Source organism: Gavia stellata, chromosome 1 (assembly GCF_030936135.1).
Source record: "Gavia stellata isolate bGavSte3 chromosome 1, bGavSte3.hap2, whole genome shotgun sequence".
Classification (NCBI taxonomy): Eukaryota; Metazoa; Chordata; class Aves; order Gaviiformes; family Gaviidae; genus Gavia; species Gavia stellata.
This window is the reverse complement of record NC_082594.1, coordinates 83,858,860-83,879,423: the sequence shown is the minus strand read 5'-3', so window position 1 is coordinate 83,879,423 and position 20,564 is coordinate 83,858,860. Positions and strand designations below refer to the sequence as shown.

Genomic DNA, 20,564 nt, shown 5'->3' with positions numbered 1-20,564 from the left:
AAGCAACAAGCACAGCAGTGTCCCAGACCCCACACTACAGCCAACCAAACAGAGCTGTGGGTCAGAAGGACCCAGACCTTTTCCTCAACATGCCTTGCTGCCCAGGAGAGCAACCCAGAAGACAGCACCCAAAGCCAACAGAGAAATCATGCTTCGTGCACCATCCCCGGCCGGCAGCTTCGGCCACCTGAAGTAAAGGCAGAAACACCCACCTGGGAAAGCGGGGATACAGGAAGCCCACAGGGGAAAAGCGACACCGGGCAAGCCCCAGAGACCGCATCCAGGGAGCCAGGCCCACGGCTCCCAGCCCACCCGCGGCTCCACCACCGAGGCGCTCACCTGGCAGGTACTCCGCCTCGAAACGCCGCCTAATCTCGCTTATCAGCGCGGCCTTGTCCTGTCGTTGCTGAGGGGAAACAAGAAACGGGAGGGGCGTGAAAGGAAGGGAAAGGCCGGGACCCGAGGCAGCCCCAGCCCCTCGCCTGTACGACCGGCCCGGCCATCACCACCGCCCGACCTCCAACCGCAAGCCTGTGTGCGGCGGCGGTTGGGGAGGGGAGGGTCGACGAGCGGGCGGGCAGGCAGGCGGGCGGGAAGAGGGCAGGCAGGCAGAGACTCACCTCAGCCATGGTCCAGCGGAGCCACCCACAACGGCCGCACAGCCCCAGCAGGGCCCGCGAGCGCGAGGCGCAGAGAGAAATGGGGATGGAGGCGTCGCGTGACCCCGGCAGGGGGCGGGGCGCAGGGTGAGGGGGCGGGGCCTCTCGGCAGCCCGCTTCCCCCGCAGCAAGCGCGGAGGCGTCGGCGCGGCCCACCACTCATAAGCCCCGCCCTGCCAGCCCCGCCCCTTTCCCGGGGCCTAGTTCCTGACCCCGCCCCCGTGCCGGTTTCGTTCGCGCCCCCCCCCCCCCCCCCCGCTTCCCCTCCCGTCATGCTCTGTGTGGCGGGAGTTTCGGAGCGGGCGCGCGCTTCGCTCGCTTCCCTCCTTTCTCCCTCTCTCCCCCCCCCCCCCCTCACCTGTCCTGAAGCCGGGGCGGGAGCGGGGCGGCCTCGGGAGCTGGGTAAGCCTTTGCCTGCTGTCGCTGTTCCTCTCTGGGCCGGTTCTCTCCGCAGGAGCTTGTGTGGCCCCTGCCGGGCCGGGCTGGGCGGGAGGGTGTTAACAGCTGTCAGCGGCTCTCGGGGAGGAAGCCGGGCCGCGGCCCGCTGCCGCCTCAGCTCTTGGGCCGCCAGCGCCGTGGCAGCCGCTCGGCGCGGGGAAGGGGGCGGTGAGGCCCGGCCGAGGCTGTGAGGGGCGCGGGGGCGGCTGCTGCGGCGCCTCAGCTGCCCGGGCCCCCTCAGAGGGCGGAGGGAGACTGCCCCGCCGGGGCGTCTGAGGCAGGCGAGGGGCGTCGCTTCGTGCCCCCAAAACGGAGCGAAACGTGGTGAGACGGCTGCGATTCGCTCCGGGTCCTCGGGGTCTTGTCTGGGGGCGGGAGGCAGCCGCAGATATTAGCGGATATGACTGGACTCTTTTTCAGAGAACTTTCTCCTTAAAAAGGCTTTATAATTTTAACCAAGAATTAATTATATTTATTAATAAAGCCCTAGACCTGAGAGAAGGCTCTTAAATTTGAGAATTCAAAGCACCGTTGCTTTCCAGTCCGCTCAGTATATTTGTGGAGCTGACACCTTCAATTCAATCACACAAAGAGCGCGTGTTTAGTTTGGTTTCTTTCAGTTTGTATTATGCCGTGTAGCTGTTAATGTGCAGCGAATTCATGCTTTGGTAAATAAATGCTAGAATACATTTCTGAAATGTTTCTGTTACTTAAGTCTCTCGGTACAAAGTTGCTGAACTTCAATTTAATCAGTGAGATTAAAGCACATACTGGTCTCATATTATCAAATTAGTCTATGTCATTGCTTTGCAATGTATAGTTTTTCGTATTCTTAAGGATCAGTTCAGCTAGTCCCAAAGCAATTTAATTTCTTTTGTTGTTTGCTTTTGTAGACGGAAAACATCCAGATAGATAAAATTTCCGCAGAGAAATAATCCTGACAAAAATGGAGATGCATACAGTTTTCTTGTAGAGGAATACATATAAAGATAAATAAATATGCTTCTAGGTGAACAAGAACAATTCTTGTCCTACAATGGTGAAGTCCTTGTATTTCAGCTGTCAAAAACAAAACACGTGGAGGGAGCCGCTGATAAAACAATGAACTTATGTGTCAGAAGAATGGCATTCAACAGAGACACTAAGCTGTTTGTTCAGAAGTCTTCTGGAATATTCAGCATGCGTGCCAGTCACTTAAAAATTGAAATAATTTGTTGTAGCTGCGCAAAGGATTCCAGAACAGGGATTATTCTTCCCTGCGTTTTGATGAAAAAGAAAAAACGGAACAATGTTGTCGAATACCTTTTATTCTTGCTTCACAGCTCAAATCAATTTGAGCAGTCCTTTCATTTTAAATTGGATTATGAGCTGAAAGAAGACATCAGGTTGTTTACTGGCCCTTCAGTCTTGTGGAGGCATGCCAACAAGCTGTTCTACATCTCTGCCAACACCTGCACGGTTCTAAGTGCTCCTGTTCAGCTTTCTTCTGTTGTGTGGACAGGTGAAATTGAGGATGAAGGCACTGTTGTCTTAGGGATAAGAACTGCTTGCCTGCCAGAGAGTGAAGATGAGGATGACTTTTCCACTTCAGACAGAGCCATCTGGGGTAGTGAGTTCTTTGGATATGCAATTGAAACGCAAAAAATGCTAACTGGCACATGCTTTATGCCTCATGCTTACAGCAGAGTGGTATCTTCTGTCTACATCTGCAAGAATGAGATATTGAAAAAACAGCTGCGAATATCACTTGTCGCCATAACCCACAAGAATCAGCTTATTTGGTTCCAAGATGGTCTCCCTAAAGGTGTTTGTGAGCTTCCTTATGAGAAACCATATTCAGTAAAAACAGCTGTAACCAGTAGCAATGATTTACTATTTATTGTGTCTTTTGCCTCTGGAAATATCTGTGTTATACAGAAGAGAGACAGCTTACAGGTATTTGTGGCTTTAAACAGCTCCCTTTTACTCCTGTATCTTTTTTTTTTAATATATATTGTCTTATTGTAAGTTTCTGCAACTGAAAAGCTACGCGTTTAAGTTCTATAGTTTGGGGGTTTTTTGTTATTGTTGCTTCTGTTAAAATAACCTGTCTAATGTACAGTTAAGAGTGTGTCTACATAATTTGTATTAAAGTGAGAGTAAACTGATAACTTTGCAAAGCATAAACTTCTCACTGGAATTTAAAAGCCTTTTGAGTCTCACTACCTAGTAACAAAAAGTATTGTTTCATGAAAATGACAAGAGGAGGCTTCACTTTTGTTTCCTAAAGTCAGGAAAGAGAAAGTTAACTGCTAGGGCTTTGTAATATTCTGTCAAGAAGACTTGCATAACTCAGGAAATGAAAGTTTGTCCTATTTAGTCATCAGCATTTTTGTATAAATTTCGTTTTTCCTCTCAAACATATTTAAGTGTGCAATGCAACAAAAATATTTCTGAATGTCAAAGGTATAATGTCTTTAACTGATCTGCAAGTATTACTGGTTCTAAATAAGTGTTACAGCATTTAGCTATTCAGCTGTTTGAGTACACTGAAAAGTTGTCATCTTCTCTGCAACCTGTATTCTGGAAAGTGATCTTTAAAGAGAAATGGCTAATTTTTCCCAGAGTTACATAGACTCTAAATGATGGAGTAAGAGTGAAAGCTTGAAACTTCTTAAAATACTGTATTCCGTACACCTGAATCAGCTGCCTTTTTATAAAAAGCAAGCTTCACCAAAATGAAATCTCAAATACAAGTTTTATTCAAATATATGTATTTTAAAACCTCTTTTGCTGTAGGTGTCTTCCAAATGGCAAAATGTGAAGTCTGTTCTGGTGGATGATTTTATTGGCTCTGGAAGTGAGCAACTGTTACTGCTTTTTAAGGATGACTCCAATACAGATGTGTTAAGTACATTCAAAATAACGGATCTTGGAGAGGTCAACTATGCAGTAAGTTCAGCTTGCCTTTTCTCAGCTATTCAGTCTGTGCTTACTAAATTAAGAAAACCTCAACAAATCATGAAAGTATTGGTGCAATGTGAAATTGGATGTGTGCTGTTGAAATGCCCTCAAGTTTGAACACAATATTCCCCACAGTAATCATAAGATAAGTTATCTGAAGAGATTATTCTACTTCCTTGATAGCATCAACATTCTTTTGGGAAATTAAACTCGTGGTTGAAAATGTTTCACGTATGTAACAGGTTTGCTACAATGCTTACCTTTTGGCTAAGAACTCTTAATTAAGGCCATAGTGCTTATAATTGGGTCTTTCCATTATGTACTATCAAACTCTAATCACTTTCAGAAGGTAATATTTTTCTTTTAAAACACATCCTGTGATTCTGCTGGTTTTCTGTATTTCCCCCCAGATTTTTATAATGCTGTGTAATAGCCTGTACCTTACTTTCAGCTTTTGAATTAATTCACCGTTTTGTTTTGGTTTTTTAGAGTGGTATCAACTATAAACAAAATGTTCCTGCTGCAGAAGGATTGCAAGAGAATGGTTTGCTTACTGTCCAAGCCCTTGAAACAAGATTACAGGTTTGTACTCAACAGTTCTGCATCCAAATTTTCTCCAAATTATTTTTCTGTATCATTACATTATCTAAAGGGTGATGCTAATGTTACTGTTTTTATTGGAGAAGTTGTTCAGGGAGAAGACAACATTGTTAAGTATCCATTCTTCAATCAGTGGTAGTCTGTATTTCAGTTCTTTCAGTTGTTAGAAATGCATTTGGGTAATTGGAAGGGTCTAATTTAATTATGGTTACGTTTTTGAGATAGTGTTGAAGCTATCCTATCAAAGGTTCATAACAGTCATTTTACTCACAGATGTTTAAATACCAGTTTAATAAAATTAGAATGTTTACTTCTTTTGCTCCACATTACATACTTTGAGATAGTGTAGTGCCAAGTTCCCAGTGAGTGCCAATGAGTAGCAGTTAATCCTGAAAATAAAGAAGAGTGTTATGGTCTATTTCTTTGTCCACAGACTTCAGTCAAGTTGGCTTTTACTTTTGCCCAAATTAGTGACCATGGTTGTTTCACCACCTGCTGATGTTTTTCCTCCTGTTACTAGCAGTTTTATAAGGATAATTTGGCAAAGTAGAGTAGGTGAAGCTAAAATGTATCCTTTTAATTAGCATCATTTATAAAACAAGCTGGGAGGAACTTGCCAGACTCCAAGTAATCAATGGGAGTGTATCATTGTCTTTCTTTCTACCTTTCATCCTGTTAGTAAACACCTAGAATACTCTCCAAGATGTTCTTTTGCGGTGTTGTGCGCTGGCCTATAACAAATGGGTAAGAATTGACAAAATAAGAAGATTATTTTAAAAAAAAAAAAAGCTTTAGGAGATGGCATAAATCTCAAACTGAGTCAATGATGTGAGGCTATTGTTAGTTTGCCAAGAGTGCTTTAAGTATGAGATAGGAGGTAATTATTGCTGTCAGCTGAGAATTAGTGAAAACTTAAGTAGGATATTGTGGCAGTTTTATCTCCAGCCTTTAAAAATGAAGCAAAAGTTTAGTACTGGAAGAAAAGGAGTACTACGACTTTCCTAGTTCTAATTACAAAAGAGATGTCTAAAGAGATATTACACATATTCCAAAAAATAAAAGCTGTTGTTTGGAGAACACTGGACAATAGGTTTTTTCCCTTCCTGGAAGGCAAAAGAAAGTAGAAGTCAGATTAATTTTGAGGACCTCTTGAGGTCCCTTCCAACCCTGCATTTTTACAGTTCTTCAGTTTGTACATTAGAGGCCTATTGGCTTTTACATGCAGAAGTGCAAGCTTCCTTCCAAATGCTTTTTTTTTTTTGTTTCTGGATTCTTTTGGGTAGTCATATATTTTAAAACTGATTTCTTTGCTGCATTCTTCCCCTAGTCATTACATTACTTTCCTCCTCTACAAAACAGAAACTAATTTCAATTTCTCTCGTTGGCTGCTCCTTCCACTGTTGTAATGAAGATTGTCCACCCTGCCATTGACATATGTTCTATGACTTTGTTCTTTTAATACACCAACTGGCTTTCAGCTGTACAGCTCTGAATCTGTGTTAGGATCAAATTAATAGTCTGTTTTGCAAATTCTACTGGTTCTGCTGGAAACAAGCCACTGGCTGAAGATTTCATGAATCATCTGCTGATAAAGTTCTTCTTACAAACACGGAATTCTTTGTAAGACCTAATTTATTTATTTATTTATTTTAAGATCTTTTTGATCTCTGATTTTTCAAAGCCACGTAATAGCACAAGCATTGTAAGCAAGTTGAAAATCTTCCTATGTTTTAATGCTGTAAATCTTTGAAATTGTCATGCTGATGAATTTGGAAGTAGGTGCAGATACTTCTTATTAACCTTACTGTTGCTTCCTTGTTGAGATCTCCATTGTTCTGTGTGTTTCGCTAAACAGTGAAGTACTCTTGCTGGTTTTTGTCATCTGATGATTGCTTTAATGCAATAGTGCATGGATCCTGCTTAGCTTGGGAATTTCCAAAGGTTATTTAGCCTTGGAGTGGTGCCTCTTGATATTTATCATCAAAATTCAGGTATTCTAGAAATTTGCAATCAAATCCTGTTTTGACAGTCTCTATGGAGGGCAAAATGAAATAGCGGATGCAGCTTTTTTTCATACCTCTGTTGCTTACCTCTTACTTCACATCTGTATAGCTGCTTTTTAGCCATGTGAGAACTTCGGCACAACTGAATTATGGTTCCCTGCATATAAGTAGGCTGCATTTAAGTTTTACACAGTAATACATGTAAGTTGCACTTTGCAGGTAGTAAAATTGAAAAATATATCACTCTGTGCATTTTTGAATTGTTCTGTTTTTATCTTGTATACAGTGTTTTGGGCCTGAATCCAGCCTTTTCTCCTCTGAAGATTTTTTTTCTTTAACACCTGTTTTAGTATCTTCTGAAGAAGACTTCCTTTGGCAGAGTACTGCAGTTACATTACAATAGCTGAGGTTACTCACGGTTTTAGGCTGTCCTGGCAGAAATACCTCGAGTCAGAAGTCTCTTTTTATGTCCACTGGCCTGTTCTCCCCCCAAGTATTTAACAGTTTTGTAAGGATTATAATGCCAAATTCTTTTACCTATGATTAATTTGCTTCCTTTGACTTGGTTTGCCTGTTTTGGGGCAGGTATTTTTTTAATCCTTACTGCTGATTTATTGAATTGCCGCGATGTCTAATTGTTGTGTTCTCATTCTGATAATGCTGATTTGGTGGTGGGTAGAAAGTTATTTAAGACATGTTCTGTACAATTGATTTTCAGTACTATTTTTAGTGTAAGTTTTAAGTATTTATTTTTCCGTCTGTTGCTGTGGATTGGCCCATTTTCTTTTCGATATTTTTTCATAAGCAATTTTAGTCACTTGAAAAACATAGAACCAATTATTTACCATATGAGCAGCTTCAGTTTATAGATTTCTGAGTTATGTTTCCCTCTGACTTTTTCGTCTACTTTTTCCATTTGACCTTTGCTTTTCCCAATATTTTTTAGTCTTGTCAATCATGAATCTTCCTTTGTAAAAGTGCCACAGTTCTTGGCTCAGTAGTTTTAGCTCTGTATGTATGAGTATTAAATTATTTACTTATGAATACTGCAACTTTAATTGCAATGTGTCAAAGCACTTGGCTGTTCTACTTACTACTAAGCCTCTGCCTTAATTTGCTTTGCTTTTGACAGTGATTCATCTGTTCTGCTCTTCATGCTGGATTTACTCACAGCTCTATTGTGTTTGGCTCTGGACTGCCCTGTTTTTTTGTTGATGTTTATTTTCTATTTTAAGGTGATGTAGTTTTATTTTCTTAGTTTCACAGTGCAAAGATTGTGACTTCTGCTGATGTTTGTTGTGCAGTACATCTTGGCATATGGCAGAAAGGATGTCCATGTCACTTGTTCCAGAGAGGGTTGAGGGGAGGCACTACCCAGCCTTGAGTTTGCCATGTGGTAAATTTCAGGTCTCTTTCTTGTGTTGCTTTATGAGGAAAAAGGGCTTGCAAAAGTCAGATTGGTCAGCAAGCATACATCAGTGAATCTTTGGCCATTTTGACTGCTTCTCAGTCTGTGCTTCCCCATTTGCTTTCTGTTTCTCAGTTTATTCAGGAGTTGCTCACCAATGGGAGTAAGTAATGGTTTGGTATTCTGATGACCTAGATTAGGAAGGCATTGTAGAATCATCTTTGTTCTTAACTCTTCCTTTTCTTCTCCTGACTCAAGTCTGGCACTGGATTAATTTGAAAAATTAATTAATTGCTTGGAATCTGGTACTTAGGATGCATGGTTTGATAGGTGGCAAATAAATTTTTTACAGAACTTAGCATGAGTGCTACTTGCTCTAAATGCCCTTTGCCATTGCAGCTTGCAGCTTGAGCAGAGTGCATCACTTCGCTTACACAACTGCTTTTTATTCAGGCTTGTCAGTTGGTTATGATTGATGCTGATTTTGTTTTGGGGGTTTTTTGGGGGGGTGGGCAGTTTGTTTTTGCATTCCAATAGTGAGCTTTGTTCTCTCCTTCGTGGCATTGGACTTCTCAGGATCTTGCTCTCCAGAGAACAGCTTTTGAGGAGCTTTCTTAAAATCTAAGAAGCTGGTGCTGGCATGCTTCTTTCTTTTTTTTGTTTTGTCTTTTGTTTTTAACTGAGACATAACCTGCATCTATGTCTGTTTGTAAACTGTCAACTCTTCAGTATATTTACTTGACCAATAATCAATACAAGTCTTGAGAATAAATCAAAACTGGTATCAATGGAAAAGTGAAGCAGGAATAATAATGAAAGGGCTGAGTATCTACATAATTTGATAAAACTTACCTTAGAAGTTTATCTTAAACTCTAGGTTTAATATTGAGAGGCCAAGATTCTTAAATTCATATTTTGGCAGCAGAGTAACGTGACTTGAACATTTTTTAGAAGCATTACTTGAGGAGTGCCAGGATCTGGACTTATGATACTTGCATAAAAATGGAAAGCTGAAAAGATATCTTGGTAGCTTCAATATCAGTTCTTATTTGCAGTAGACCTAAGCATATGTCTAATGATCATTTTTGTCTTTTACAGGCTGGTTGCACCTCTGTTCGAGAGCTACAGCAGCATTTAGGACTCAAAAAGAGGGTTATTCTTGAATCTTGCAGAGCATTAATAGATCTTGTTGAAGAAAGAACCCATATTCTACCAACTGCAAAAGAGGTAAAATGCAGAAGAGGGTACAGATCACTTCTGAATTCTGCCAAGCCATTTGTAGAAGGTGTTTGCCTCAACCACTTGCTACTTTCACCAGTAGGGATTGCCACTATCAAAACTCATTAATCTGCTTTTTAAGTGTGATTCATTAATTTAACCTGTCGATGTATGTAGATAAGAGTAAATTTAGTTGTCTTTACTTGAAATTGATTTGCACAATACCTCCTGACAACTCAATTGTATGGAGGAGTAACCTCTAACAAAGAGTAAGTGACAAACAGTAGGGGGAGTGTACAGTCTTAATTGGCACAGTTGCCTAGATATTGAATATCTGTCTGTGATCTAACGTGTTACGAGAAATGAGCTGTCATAGATCTGTGTAAGCAAAATTGATTTTATAATGGGGGCAGAATGAACTGTGGGCTGAGAAGGTGATGGAGGTTGGGAAAATGTTGTCTTAATATGTTGCTCAGAAGAAGCCTCCTAATTGACTTGAAATGGAGTTGATCTCCCTTTCATTTAATGTTGTGGTCCCTTTCAAGTCAGCCAGGTTTAAACAACAAAATTTCGAGCAATTAATGCAGTAATATAAAATAAATTCTAATACCTTGAATCTTCTTTGGACAATTAATTGTATGGCAGTTCAAGATTTATACATGTGATGTTTACAAGGAGAGAATAAGTTGTGCTTTTTATGATACCATGTGTTTTAAGAAAATGCAATTCTATCTTTTGAATCTATTGTAGACAATAAACTATTTATTTTATGTATCTTAAAAGCACTTCCAGCCATCATTTGCAGTAAAACACGAAGTAATGCAGTATAAAAAGAACTAATGTCTCCACTTATCTAAAAAACCACGTTTTTCTGTAAGGAAGGTCTTGTGTCTCTCTGGGATGATGTAGAAAATCCTCCTCATTCTCTTAGTAAAGAGACATCATTGGCGTCTAAAGTCCCAGAGCACTTCATAGAGAAATTGTGGCAGCGTGTTGTGGGTGACAGCTTGGTAGTTGGAGTAAAACTAACTGAATCATTTTACTTGTAAGTATATAAATTTATCTAATAATTTCATTGAGTTATTTTATAGAAACTGAATTTGCAGGTTAAGATCTGCAATAGCAAGAGTGATTTTTTTCAGCTTTGAACTTTCTCATTTTGAACATCTGTATATAAAGTGTTTCAAGTGTGTGTCTTTGTCAGTATCGTTGCTGCTGTTTGTCTCTCTCTAGCAATGTGCAAAAAAATGTGTTGTATAGCCAAAAATCAGTTGTATCACATCATTACTGGAGGCTTTTTACAACAGTTTTCTTTGACAAAAATTATGGTTCTTTATAATACTTGTTGACATAGCTATGCTGACATCAGTATGTGGTGTAGATAAAGCTCTGTCTTAGTTATACAGTTCCTGAAGCCCTACTGTTAACATCGTGCCATTCCTAAAGAGTGATTTGCTTAAAGAAGTGCAGAAGAAAATATTTTAAATTCTCCGATCAACTTAATACTCAGCTTTTGAATTGAACTATGCTACAGTCAAGTATCCAATCAGAAAAAATATTTGCTAAGCTTATGTGTTGTGTAAATTATGTGGAACAATCAGCCATACAATACTTAAACCTTCAAAAGGATTTGTTTATTCTTATTATTGTCTTTAAAATGATTTTTTTATTCTATTCATTTTAATTGCTCAGTTCTAGTTGTAAATACTACTAATGTAATTTCCCCCTTACAGGGAGGGAACTAATTTGGAACACAGTTTAAAAAAACAGGATTACATAAAACAGGATTACATGAAATGTAAATTTACGATGTGCATTGTGTAATGTAAACTTTGATGGAATCAGAACTTACCTTTTGACCTATATTCCCACAAGCAGTGTAGCTGAGACTGTGTTAGGGTAAGCTTAAAGACTATTGATGCCACTGAAAATCATTCAAGTGGCTGTGAAGGAGCTGACCTGTTACGCCCTTTGGCCGTTCTGCTGGAGCTGCGGGTATATTATTTCTCAACTGCCAGATTGCTATAACTTTACAAGAAAGTTGACCTCATCTTCTTGACAGCCTCTGTTAAGAGCCACTGAGGCAAGAGATTGTTTTTGCCTTTCCAGTGTTTATTCTTTTAGCTTTGATGATGATGACTTTGTTTCTGAAAATGAAATACTTAATTCCTGTATAGCTTCTGAAATCCTCAGATTTGGAACCATTCTTTAAAAATCAGCAGCAATATCGTCCTCTCCCCCATTTTTACAATTGAGAAAAGATCTGTGAAGATCAAGTCATTTGTCAAAGGTTACCTGGTAGGCTAGCAGCAGAACCTCGGTCTTCTGGGCTCCCGTTCAGTACTATACACAACGACCTGTGTTTTTGGGGAGAAAGGCTTTCTTTCTCTCCACACCCAACACTGTAGGTCTTTATTGATTATTTTTGTGCTTCCTACTAATGCAAGATTGCAGTGATGTTTTCGATTCAATTATGAGGTGGTGATACTTCTCTGTGAAAAAAAAATAGACATTCGTAAGACTTTCAGATGTCATTGTCATCTTGAGACTGAATTGATTGACAGGATAAAATATTCTTTAAGAGAGGATCTGAAACACTAATATTAGGATTTCATTGAAAGAACCCTGTGTTAAATAAATAAAGTACTTCATACATTTCAGGAAATTATTGCATGTTTAAGGTAATAGTATTTTAAACCTTTTATTTTACTCTCTACATTCAATTTTGCTTGAATATTTATAAAACTATAGAACATCAGAAGAGCTTTTAGTTGTCCAAGAGGGCAGAATTGATGCCTTCTGTAATTTTTTATTAAAAGAAAGTTAAGTCTTTCTTAAGAAATTATAAATGTCATAGAGTATCTACGTGGGTTATATGGAATTCTCAACATTTTCTGGGTGAATTAGACATCCAAATTCTTTCAGTTGAAATGAGGCATCTAACTACTAGAAGCTCTTAGAAAATTCACTCCACATTTTGAAAATCTTTATACTGAGCTTAGATGAAATAGTCATTTGAAGGATTTACACTCTTTGCACAGTCTATGACTTAACTTGGAATGATACTGAAGTTTGTGGTAGTCTTAAATGTCTGTATATATCTGCAAAGTTCTCGTTATTTGTCAGAAGGCAAAATACAAACTGGGAGTGCAGTCATCTTATATGGATTTTCACAGGTCACTGAGTGATGTCAGTTTATCTTTAGTGATGGATCAAGACTTCTCTTCGATTTCTCCGATTATTGAGTGTCAAAATAAAATCATTAAGCTGAACAAAGCCTTCTCAGCATTGGCTGTCTCCTCGTGTCAAATTGAGCCTCCTCCAAAAAAGATGAAATTGGACTTGCATAGCAAGAATGATTTGAAAAAAGAGTTTCCTAAGAGACATTCAGGGGTTCAGCTGGATGGAGCAAAGACAGTCATTGCTGTTACCAGCCTTTCACCATTATTGGCATTTCATCGTGTATGTTGCATAGTTCTTCTACATGCGAAGAAACGAAAACATCAGAATGATAGTCTACAGGAGAGCAAAAAGATTACTGTACCCTGTGGGAAAATTTTATTAAGTCTGGAAGATATTTCAAATGGAAAATATTCAGTAAAGATGCTAAGGGACAATAGTTACTGTACAGGTAAATGGATTGATATAATATGGATTCATAAATATATGATTGATTCGTCTGTTTACTCTAGGTGATGCCAAGCTAAGTTTTCACGGTGTAATCACATCTGTCTCTTTGAATACGAACTGCATAGACCTGTTGGGAATTAAAAGCTGGGTGAAATACAAGATGGAACATTTTTCAAAATGCAAAAAATGTTAAGTGAGTTGCTGTAAGGTTTTGTGCCAGCATTGGTGCTGAAGTCTATCTGGAAAGGTTAATTTTGAAGATAAGTCTGAGTACAGAATGCTGAAGCCTATGTTTTTTCTATAAATAAGATACTGTTGATTAGATACATAGATTGTTTTTTTCTGACATAATATTACCTCTTAAATAATACCAAAGTAATTGAATCTTTTCCTCATCTACACATCTATTAAGGTCATTTATTTTCCTTTCTTTTAATATTCCTGATTGAATTGATCTTGAACTGGGCTTCCGCTCATGTAGTGAAACATCCCTTTGATCATTTGTGATTAATTTTAATTTCTTTCTTCCTTTAATGCTATATCATTGGCTAAAGCCAACATGTCATCTTACTGTCACAGGAGGCTAGTAATAGTTTTCTTTTGCAAGGTGACATTTATCTTTAGAGCTTTCATTATATAGGTGGGGGTCTGTTAGTCAGCTAACTGTTTGGCTTGACAGAAGTAGGTATAAGAATTTAGGTAAGAAGAAAATTCCCAAAAAATGCCTGAATGCAGGTGCAAACTCTTCACGTAAAACTGGGAGTGTGAACCAAAAATCTAGGCACATTTAATGCATGCAACATGATCAAAATATTTAGGTCAAATATCTTTTTGCTGTGTTTTCTTGCAGGTTCCATGGAAGATATACTTGCTGTCCTTGCAGTATCTGTCAGATTCTCCTTTCAGATTGTGTCTTCTGACTGCACATTGACTCCAGTAAATTCATGGTTACTGGGAGAAATGGAGTGCACGCCATTTAAGGAATGCCATGACAACATATTCTGTCATAAAGCAGGAAATGTGTATGGTACAGTTTTTAACTGGACCCTGAAAAATCCATTTGAAGGAGTTCTAACGTTATTTTGCAGGTAAAATTGCTCAAAAAGTGTAGAGTATATTCATCTTGCATACACACTTTTTTATCTTTATTTCTTACTGGTACCATAAGCAACAGCCAAAATCATAACCAATAGGCTTCCAATATAATAATATGATAACCATCAGCAATAACAGAATTATTTTCAAATCAGAACTATGGCAGAACCTGAACTGCATTGCTTAATTTTGTCTAGGCTAGAACATTGAATTACAAACTCCAAGGAGTTTGTCTGGGCAAACACTGGAAATAAGACTTTGGACAAACTCTACATTCCTCTTAGAATGAGGAATGTGTCATTCTGTCGTATATGCTACACCGGTATCCGGGAGAGTACGTTCCCTGATGATTACCAGCACTATTTTATCTTGATTTTTTTTTTTTTAATAATTTTGAATGTCTGATTTTAAATGCAACTTTTCTTCTCCAGTGACCATTTAAAAAAAGACAAGCTGTGGGCCACCTAATAGCCATGTTGTACATACCTATTGACAATGACATGCTATGAATATAAGTGACTTTTTTTCTGCCCTTAAATGTAGACCGGACAACACATTTCCTTTGTGCTATTATATGTAGCCTTCACATACAATTAATTGCTTCTTAAAGAAACAAGTGATGCACATGTAACCCTAATCATGGACATGTATTTTAGCACAGAATATATACGTTGCTGAAGTTTGCTTAGTGTCAGTTCTTTTGACGTACAGTGGCTAGTGTGCATGCCATTAGAAAGTCCTTGCTTACTCTTGTATGTACAGTACACATAATACTTAAAACCATAATCAGCATAAGTTTTTCCCAGTTTGATTTGAAGTAGCTTTGTTTTATTTTCCACTATAGAATTTTGAAGATATAATGTAGCTTTAATAATAATAATCTTATTTTACAGAAATCTGACTGTCTTGTTCCAGTGCCTCCATAGCCTTACTAGAGTTCTCCCACCAAGCTGTGATGTAGAACTCCTGAGATCTGGAAGCAAAGGTGTACTTACTGAACAGTTAGCATTGGCTTTGGAAAAAGAAATTATCACCTCAAGGAGTTCTTTCTTCTCAAAAGAAAGTAAAGCTGAAAACAGTTTGACATGGGGGAATAAGCCTGGCAAGAAAATCAGCGATGCTCCTGTGGCTTCTTTACTGGACAGTGAGGAAGGGGTTCAGCAATTCAGAAAGAAGCTTCAGAACGAACGGGAAGAGAGTGTGCTAAGTATGAATCAAACAATGAATGGTACCCTATACCAGGAAATTGCTTTGAAAATAGCAGAAGCTCAGCTCAGTTCAGATATGATTGCGTGGAGACTGAGCAAGTCCTAGAAACTATTTACTAAATTTATTTTGAATAAAGTTTTATTAAAATTATGCTATTAAATAATATTTATATTTTCATGGGTATTTATATTACTTTTTATTCTATAGCTCAGTTATTTCTGCAGGTAAATATTAGTATTTTGCTTCATGACTTGTAGCTGGTTTGGCAAGAATTTAATATTAAAGATAGCTGAGCCATTGTTTTGTTACAGATTTCGAAAAGATTATTTTTAAGGTATTTTCTAATAAGTCCTATTCCAAAATCATAATTCTTGAACTATAAATGAACTATATTAGAAAAAAATTAACAAGCAAGTACTGTTTAAAATAGTCCTATTAAACTTGAAAGATCACACAGTTCACACAGGTAAAACTTAAGTTTTTTTAGAAATCTTAAGACAGCTATAGAAAGGATCTAAGTTAAGCAACCAATTTTAATTCATAATTTGAGTATGGGGTTTCACAAATTCACAGAAGAGGCAGATTATCTTTGTGATATATCAAGCCTTTTAAATAACCTTTAATGATACCACTTGAGGAAGAAAACTCTGATTGTACCTCGCAGCCCTATCTTGTAGAGTCCACCCTCAGATCTGAGAGATTTTGGAGTATTTATTGGACCTGGAGAACCAGATCAGACCTCTTACAAAATTCAAGAACTCATGAAGATTCATTCTGTAATAAAATGCCTTTAGGTTTGAGAGGTCCATTCCCACCCAGAATCTAGTGGTAGGGCTAGTCTCGCTGGTAAATCCTGGAGGAAACTGTCCTTCCTTGGACATTAACCTAGCTTCCATGTCAGGAGATTTGTTTGCTTATTCCCTGAGTCATAAATGGTTGTCTGCTGATACTAGCTGCTCAGTGGTTTTGGCCTCTCTCAAGTATGTTAAACAATGGGCAACTCTTTGTCTTTTATTCCTCCCTTCTCTGGCTTGAAGAAGACACCGCCTATGCATCCGGGAAAAGAACTGCCTGTGATCTTGTGGGTACTACTTGCTGAGGTAGTTACTTTTTAATTATTTTTTTCCACCATTTTTCAGCTTTGTGAGGGGCAGAAAGCTTAGAAAATCCCAAATCACAAGAATTTTCTTCCTTTTATCTCTGCTTTATGTAAGCAAGACATTCCTAGTGTTTATCACCATTTTTCTAAAGTTGTCAAAATTTTGCTTTTCACTTTTCCTGTAAACAAAGTTTTAACAGGTAACATCTGCAGCATGCACTCTGACAATAAAAGTTTGGCAGGAAGAATGGAAGATATTTATTGACTCAAAGGAACACTGACATTTCAGAATAATTCTGTATCTTTTTTTCATCAGAAAGTTCAACTTCTGTACGTATGTCCTCCAGGAGTATTGGAGTGGTGATTTTCAGTCCAAGGTGTCTTCTCATACTGGCAACAGGAGTAAACCAATGCACATCTAAATGCAAAACGCTAGCTAGAAAAACAGTAAATGAGAGAACACTCTGCTTTATAAGCTCACCCCAGTTTAGTGATGTAGTCTCACTTTTGAGATACTCAAAGTATTAAATGTCTCCTTTTTTGGCTATATAGAAGGGAAATTTTGCATTGACATGTTAAGAATGCCTTAAGAAATTGTCACGGGTATTTGAAACTCAGAATTTACTGGATGAGAAAGAATTGTTAAAAAAAACCAACTTTCTTTGTTATGCTGCAGTTCTGTTCAGCCCACAGTCGCAGCTTAAGAGCTCATTGTCAGGGCTTGGCAGTCAGTTGTCACTGGAATTTCCAGAAGAAAGTTCCTGAATTATAAACACTTAAATGAAGTGAAAAATCTAAAAGTGCAATCCTGTAGCATTGCAGCTAAGGGCAAGACCTTGGTAAACCAGCTGAGCAGAAACTGTCAGAGCAACAAAGCTACTCTTCAGCTCAGGGCCCTTGAAGGAGTTTATGCAAAGTGGTGTAAACAGTCCAGCGGTTGATTTTTATTAGCACTACTGCAGCTGCCTGGTGTCGTGTTGTAACTAACCGTCATCTGTCTATCTCTCTTTAAAGAGAAACTTCCACTTGTGTTTGCATCCATTTATTGAAGTAGTAGAGTGGGACAAATGAAGAGAAGCTGCTAAGGACAGAAGTTGCCAGTTTCTAACTCCATGGAGTTGTTACTTGGAAGCAGCAAACACTGAAATCACCAAAGTGTAGAAGTGAAATTAGAGTAGAATAATAACGCATACAACAACATGTTCCTACTAAAGAGTCTTTCCAAAGGCATGAATGCTTAGTTTGCATATCATCAGATGAGATCATTAAAAGCTTTCCTCACAGCTCTAAGATTCCTGGGAGTAGTTCTCCAACTGACTAGTAATGCATAATGACATGGCAAAATTATCAATGATAGTGATGCAATTGCTAGGTGTATTGAAAGTGCATGGGAGATACTTTTACGTGCCAAAATCTAAAGGTCTGCTGGAAATACTTGGAAGGTTTATGCTGGTACAGGGGTTTTTTTGGCCAGGAATCATGGAAAAATGGAGCAGATTTGAACAAAGGTTCAGACTCTAGAATCTCATCTTCAAGTGGCAGCAGCAGAAATCTTGTTTAGAGATACTTGCTTTCCTAAACTTTCCTTTTGAAGTAAAAGCAGCTAAAGGTGTTAACCTTCAGTTTATTTGATCTATCGTGATGATTTATGTCAGCACACGCTGGTGTTCAAATGGAGAGTCTAAATTGCACCGACTAGGAAAACTGGTTAAGTTGGCTCACTGTGTTTCTGTCATGAACAGTTGGAGTCCCATTTTCTGGACTTCCAAGAAAGTTTTGGAAATGAGTTCTTGCATAGAGTGAGTTCTGCAAGCACTTTTTTGAGCAAGTCATTTGAGAAATGAAATTAGTTAGTGGCAGCAGCAGTCCTAGTTACTGGGTATTAGTATTAACAAGAAATAACTGATAAAATAGTTGGATGCTTGATTCTGTAAATTCCCTTTTCCATGATAGCAGATCAAGCTGGGAGAGCTACAGATCACAACCAACAGAAGGCTTTTTGTTACTAAAGCCGTTACTAACAGCAGATAACTATTCACACAACATATTCACTTACTCACGCACTCATAATTACCCTGCTGGAGCAACAACTGGGAGGCCAATCCCAGTCCCTGGGACCTCTAGCTCCTACGTAGGTACCACAGAATTAATCAGAATGGTTTGGGTTGGAAGGGACCTTAAAGATTACCTAGTTCCAAACCCCCTGCCATGGGCAGGGACAGTTTCCACTAGACCAGGTTGCTCAAAGCCCCGTCCAACCTGGCCTTGAACACTTCCAGGGCTGGGGCATCCACAACTTCTCTGGGCAACGTGTTCCAGTGCATCACCACCCTCATGGTGAAGAATTTCTTCCTTATATCTAATCTAAATCCTCTTTTTCAGCTTAAAGCCATTACCCCTTGTCCTATCCCTACATGCCCTTGTAAAAAGCCCCTCTCCAGCTTTCTTGTAGGCCCTCTTCAGGCACTGGAAGGCTGCTGTAAGGTCTCCCCGGAGCTTTCTCTTCTCCAGGCTGAACAACCTCAACTCCCTCAGCCTGTCCTCATAGGAGAGGTGCTCCAGCCCTCTGATTATCTTTGTGGCCTTCCTCTGGACTCTTCTCCAACAGGTCCATGTCCTTCTTATGTTGGGGGCCCCAGAGCAGGATGCAGTACTCTAGGTGGAGTCTCACCAGAGCAGAGTAGAGGAGGAGAATCACCTTCCTCGACCTGCTGGTCATGCTTCTTTTGATGCAGCCCAGGATTTGTTTGGCTTTCTGGGCTGCAAGTGCCCATTGCTGGCTCATGTTGAGCTTCTCATCAACCAACACCCCCAAGTCCTTCTCCTCAGGGCTGCTCTCAATCCATTCTCTGTCCAGCCTCTATTTGTGCTTCGGATTGCCCCGACCCAGGTACAGGACCTTGCCCTTGGCCTTGTTGAACTTCATGAGGTTTGCACAGGCCCACCTCTTCAGCCTGTCAAGGTCCCTCTGGGTGACATCCCTTCTCTCCAGCGTGTTGACCGCACCACACACTTGGTGTCATCAGCAAACTTGCTGAGGGTGCACTCGATCCCACTGTCCATGTCGCTGACAAAGATGTTAAACAGCCCTAGTCCCGATACCAACCTCTGAGGAACGCCACTTGTCACTACTTGGACATCTAGCCGTTGACTGCAACTCTTTGAGTGTGACCTTCCAGCCAATTCCTTATTGTCCGAGTGGTCCATCCATCACATACATGCCTCTCCAATTTAGAGACAAGGATGTCATGTGGGACAGTGTCAAATGCTTTGCACAAGTGCAGGTAGGTGATGTCAGTTGCTCTTCCCTTATCCACCAACGCAGTAACCCCATCGTAGAAAGCCACCAAATTTGTCAGGCACGATTTGTAGTAGTTTAGAAAGTCCCCCGAAGAACCCTTTGCTTCATCAGGTGTGTATATGTAATCCTGTAGTTTTTTTGTCTGCATATAGCAACTGCTACCTGCTTGTACATGATCCACATTAATGCAACCCATGGTTGATACTAACGTGGGTAGTGGCTTTGTAAGCAGCCACCAGGCTCCTGGTGTTCTGAACTTATCAGTTCTGGTGGATTTAACAGGACAACTGGTTTCCAGAGCTTACCAGATCCTGGGAGACTTTCACATGCTGCTCCTCAGCATGTAATCTTCTTTTCCTCAGTCCGCTGCTTGCTGGTAACCATTCCTCTAACCAGAGCTGCAGAACCCCTTCACACAAACTCACACAGAAAGGGCCTTTATCACATATATACTTTTGACAAGGTAGTAAAATTATGCCCAGAGCCAACTTGTCTTGACCCCAAAGGGTCAAGAAAACAGTTTTGCTTTCTGAAAACCAGCAAATGTCAGTGGTTTCTGGCAGGTATTTGTAAGAATGGTTCCAGTCTTCTGGCCCAGGGCAGTGATCAGCGTGTAGACGTGTACCTTGCGATGGCTCTATAACCACCCATTTCAAAAGACTGGGATGCAAAAGGGAAATCTGGCATAGGAAGCATGAGCTATCATGCCTAAGTGCACTCTTACGTCCATCTTAGCTCTTTTAAAGTCAACATTATTTAAGGCCCTAAGAAGAGGAATTGTGTGTCAAAGGACTCGGTTTTTCCAGTCAAGTTGGTATGATAAATAAATTTACTTATTGTAATGATTTTTCTCTGTTGTTCTCAGGCCTCTCAGGCAGGAGCAACCTGTCTGCTCTAGTCTCTGTTGGATGGCAATATTTCCTTTTTAAGTTTGTGTGTGTGTATGTATATATTCAGATCA

General features: G+C 39.7%; 2 protein-coding genes across 2 annotated transcripts in view; one reads left to right on the top strand and one right to left on the bottom strand.

Annotated features, from left to right (window-relative positions):
• The window catches only part of MOSPD2 (motile sperm domain containing 2), a 35,164-nt gene extending 34,495 nt beyond the window's left edge, over positions 1 to 669 (bottom strand). The window contains exons 1-2 of the mRNA XM_059815757.1: positions 621 to 669; positions 340 to 406 (exon numbers count right to left, since the gene is read on the bottom strand). Coding sequence (XP_059671740.1) covers positions 340 to 406; positions 621 to 629 — 76 coding nt within the window. The 5' untranslated portion in view covers positions 630 to 669. The remainder of the gene's footprint in view (positions 1 to 339; positions 407 to 620) is intronic.
• Positions 670 to 2,096: 1,427 nt separating this feature from the next.
• On the top strand, positions 2,097 to 15,308 carry FANCB (FA complementation group B). Its single transcript, XM_009821995.2, has 8 exons — positions 2,097 to 3,032; positions 3,876 to 4,028; positions 4,530 to 4,622; positions 9,150 to 9,278; positions 10,148 to 10,314; positions 12,446 to 12,900; positions 13,750 to 13,987; positions 14,888 to 15,308. Exons 1-8 carry the CDS (start codon positions 2,097 to 2,099, stop codon positions 15,306 to 15,308), a joined length of 2,592 nt encoding a protein of 863 aa, XP_009820297.2.
• The last annotated feature ends 5,256 nt before the right edge of the window (positions 15,309 to 20,564 follow it).

What these genes read in the sequence shown, in the direction of transcription:
- FANCB (XM_009821995.2), top strand. Translation starts at nt 2,097, where the DNA reads ATGCTTCTAGGTGAACAAGAACAATTCTTGTCCTACAATGGTGAAGTC. An exon ending in TTCTACCAACTGCAAAAGAG is followed by an intron (nt 9,279 to 10,147) that starts GTAAAATGCAGA and finishes TTTTTCTGTAAG; the next exon opens with GAAGGTCTTGTGTCTCTCTG. An exon ending in GGACAATAGTTACTGTACAG is followed by an intron (nt 12,901 to 13,749) that starts GTAAATGGATTG and finishes GTTTTCTTGCAG; the next exon opens with GTTCCATGGAAGATATACTT.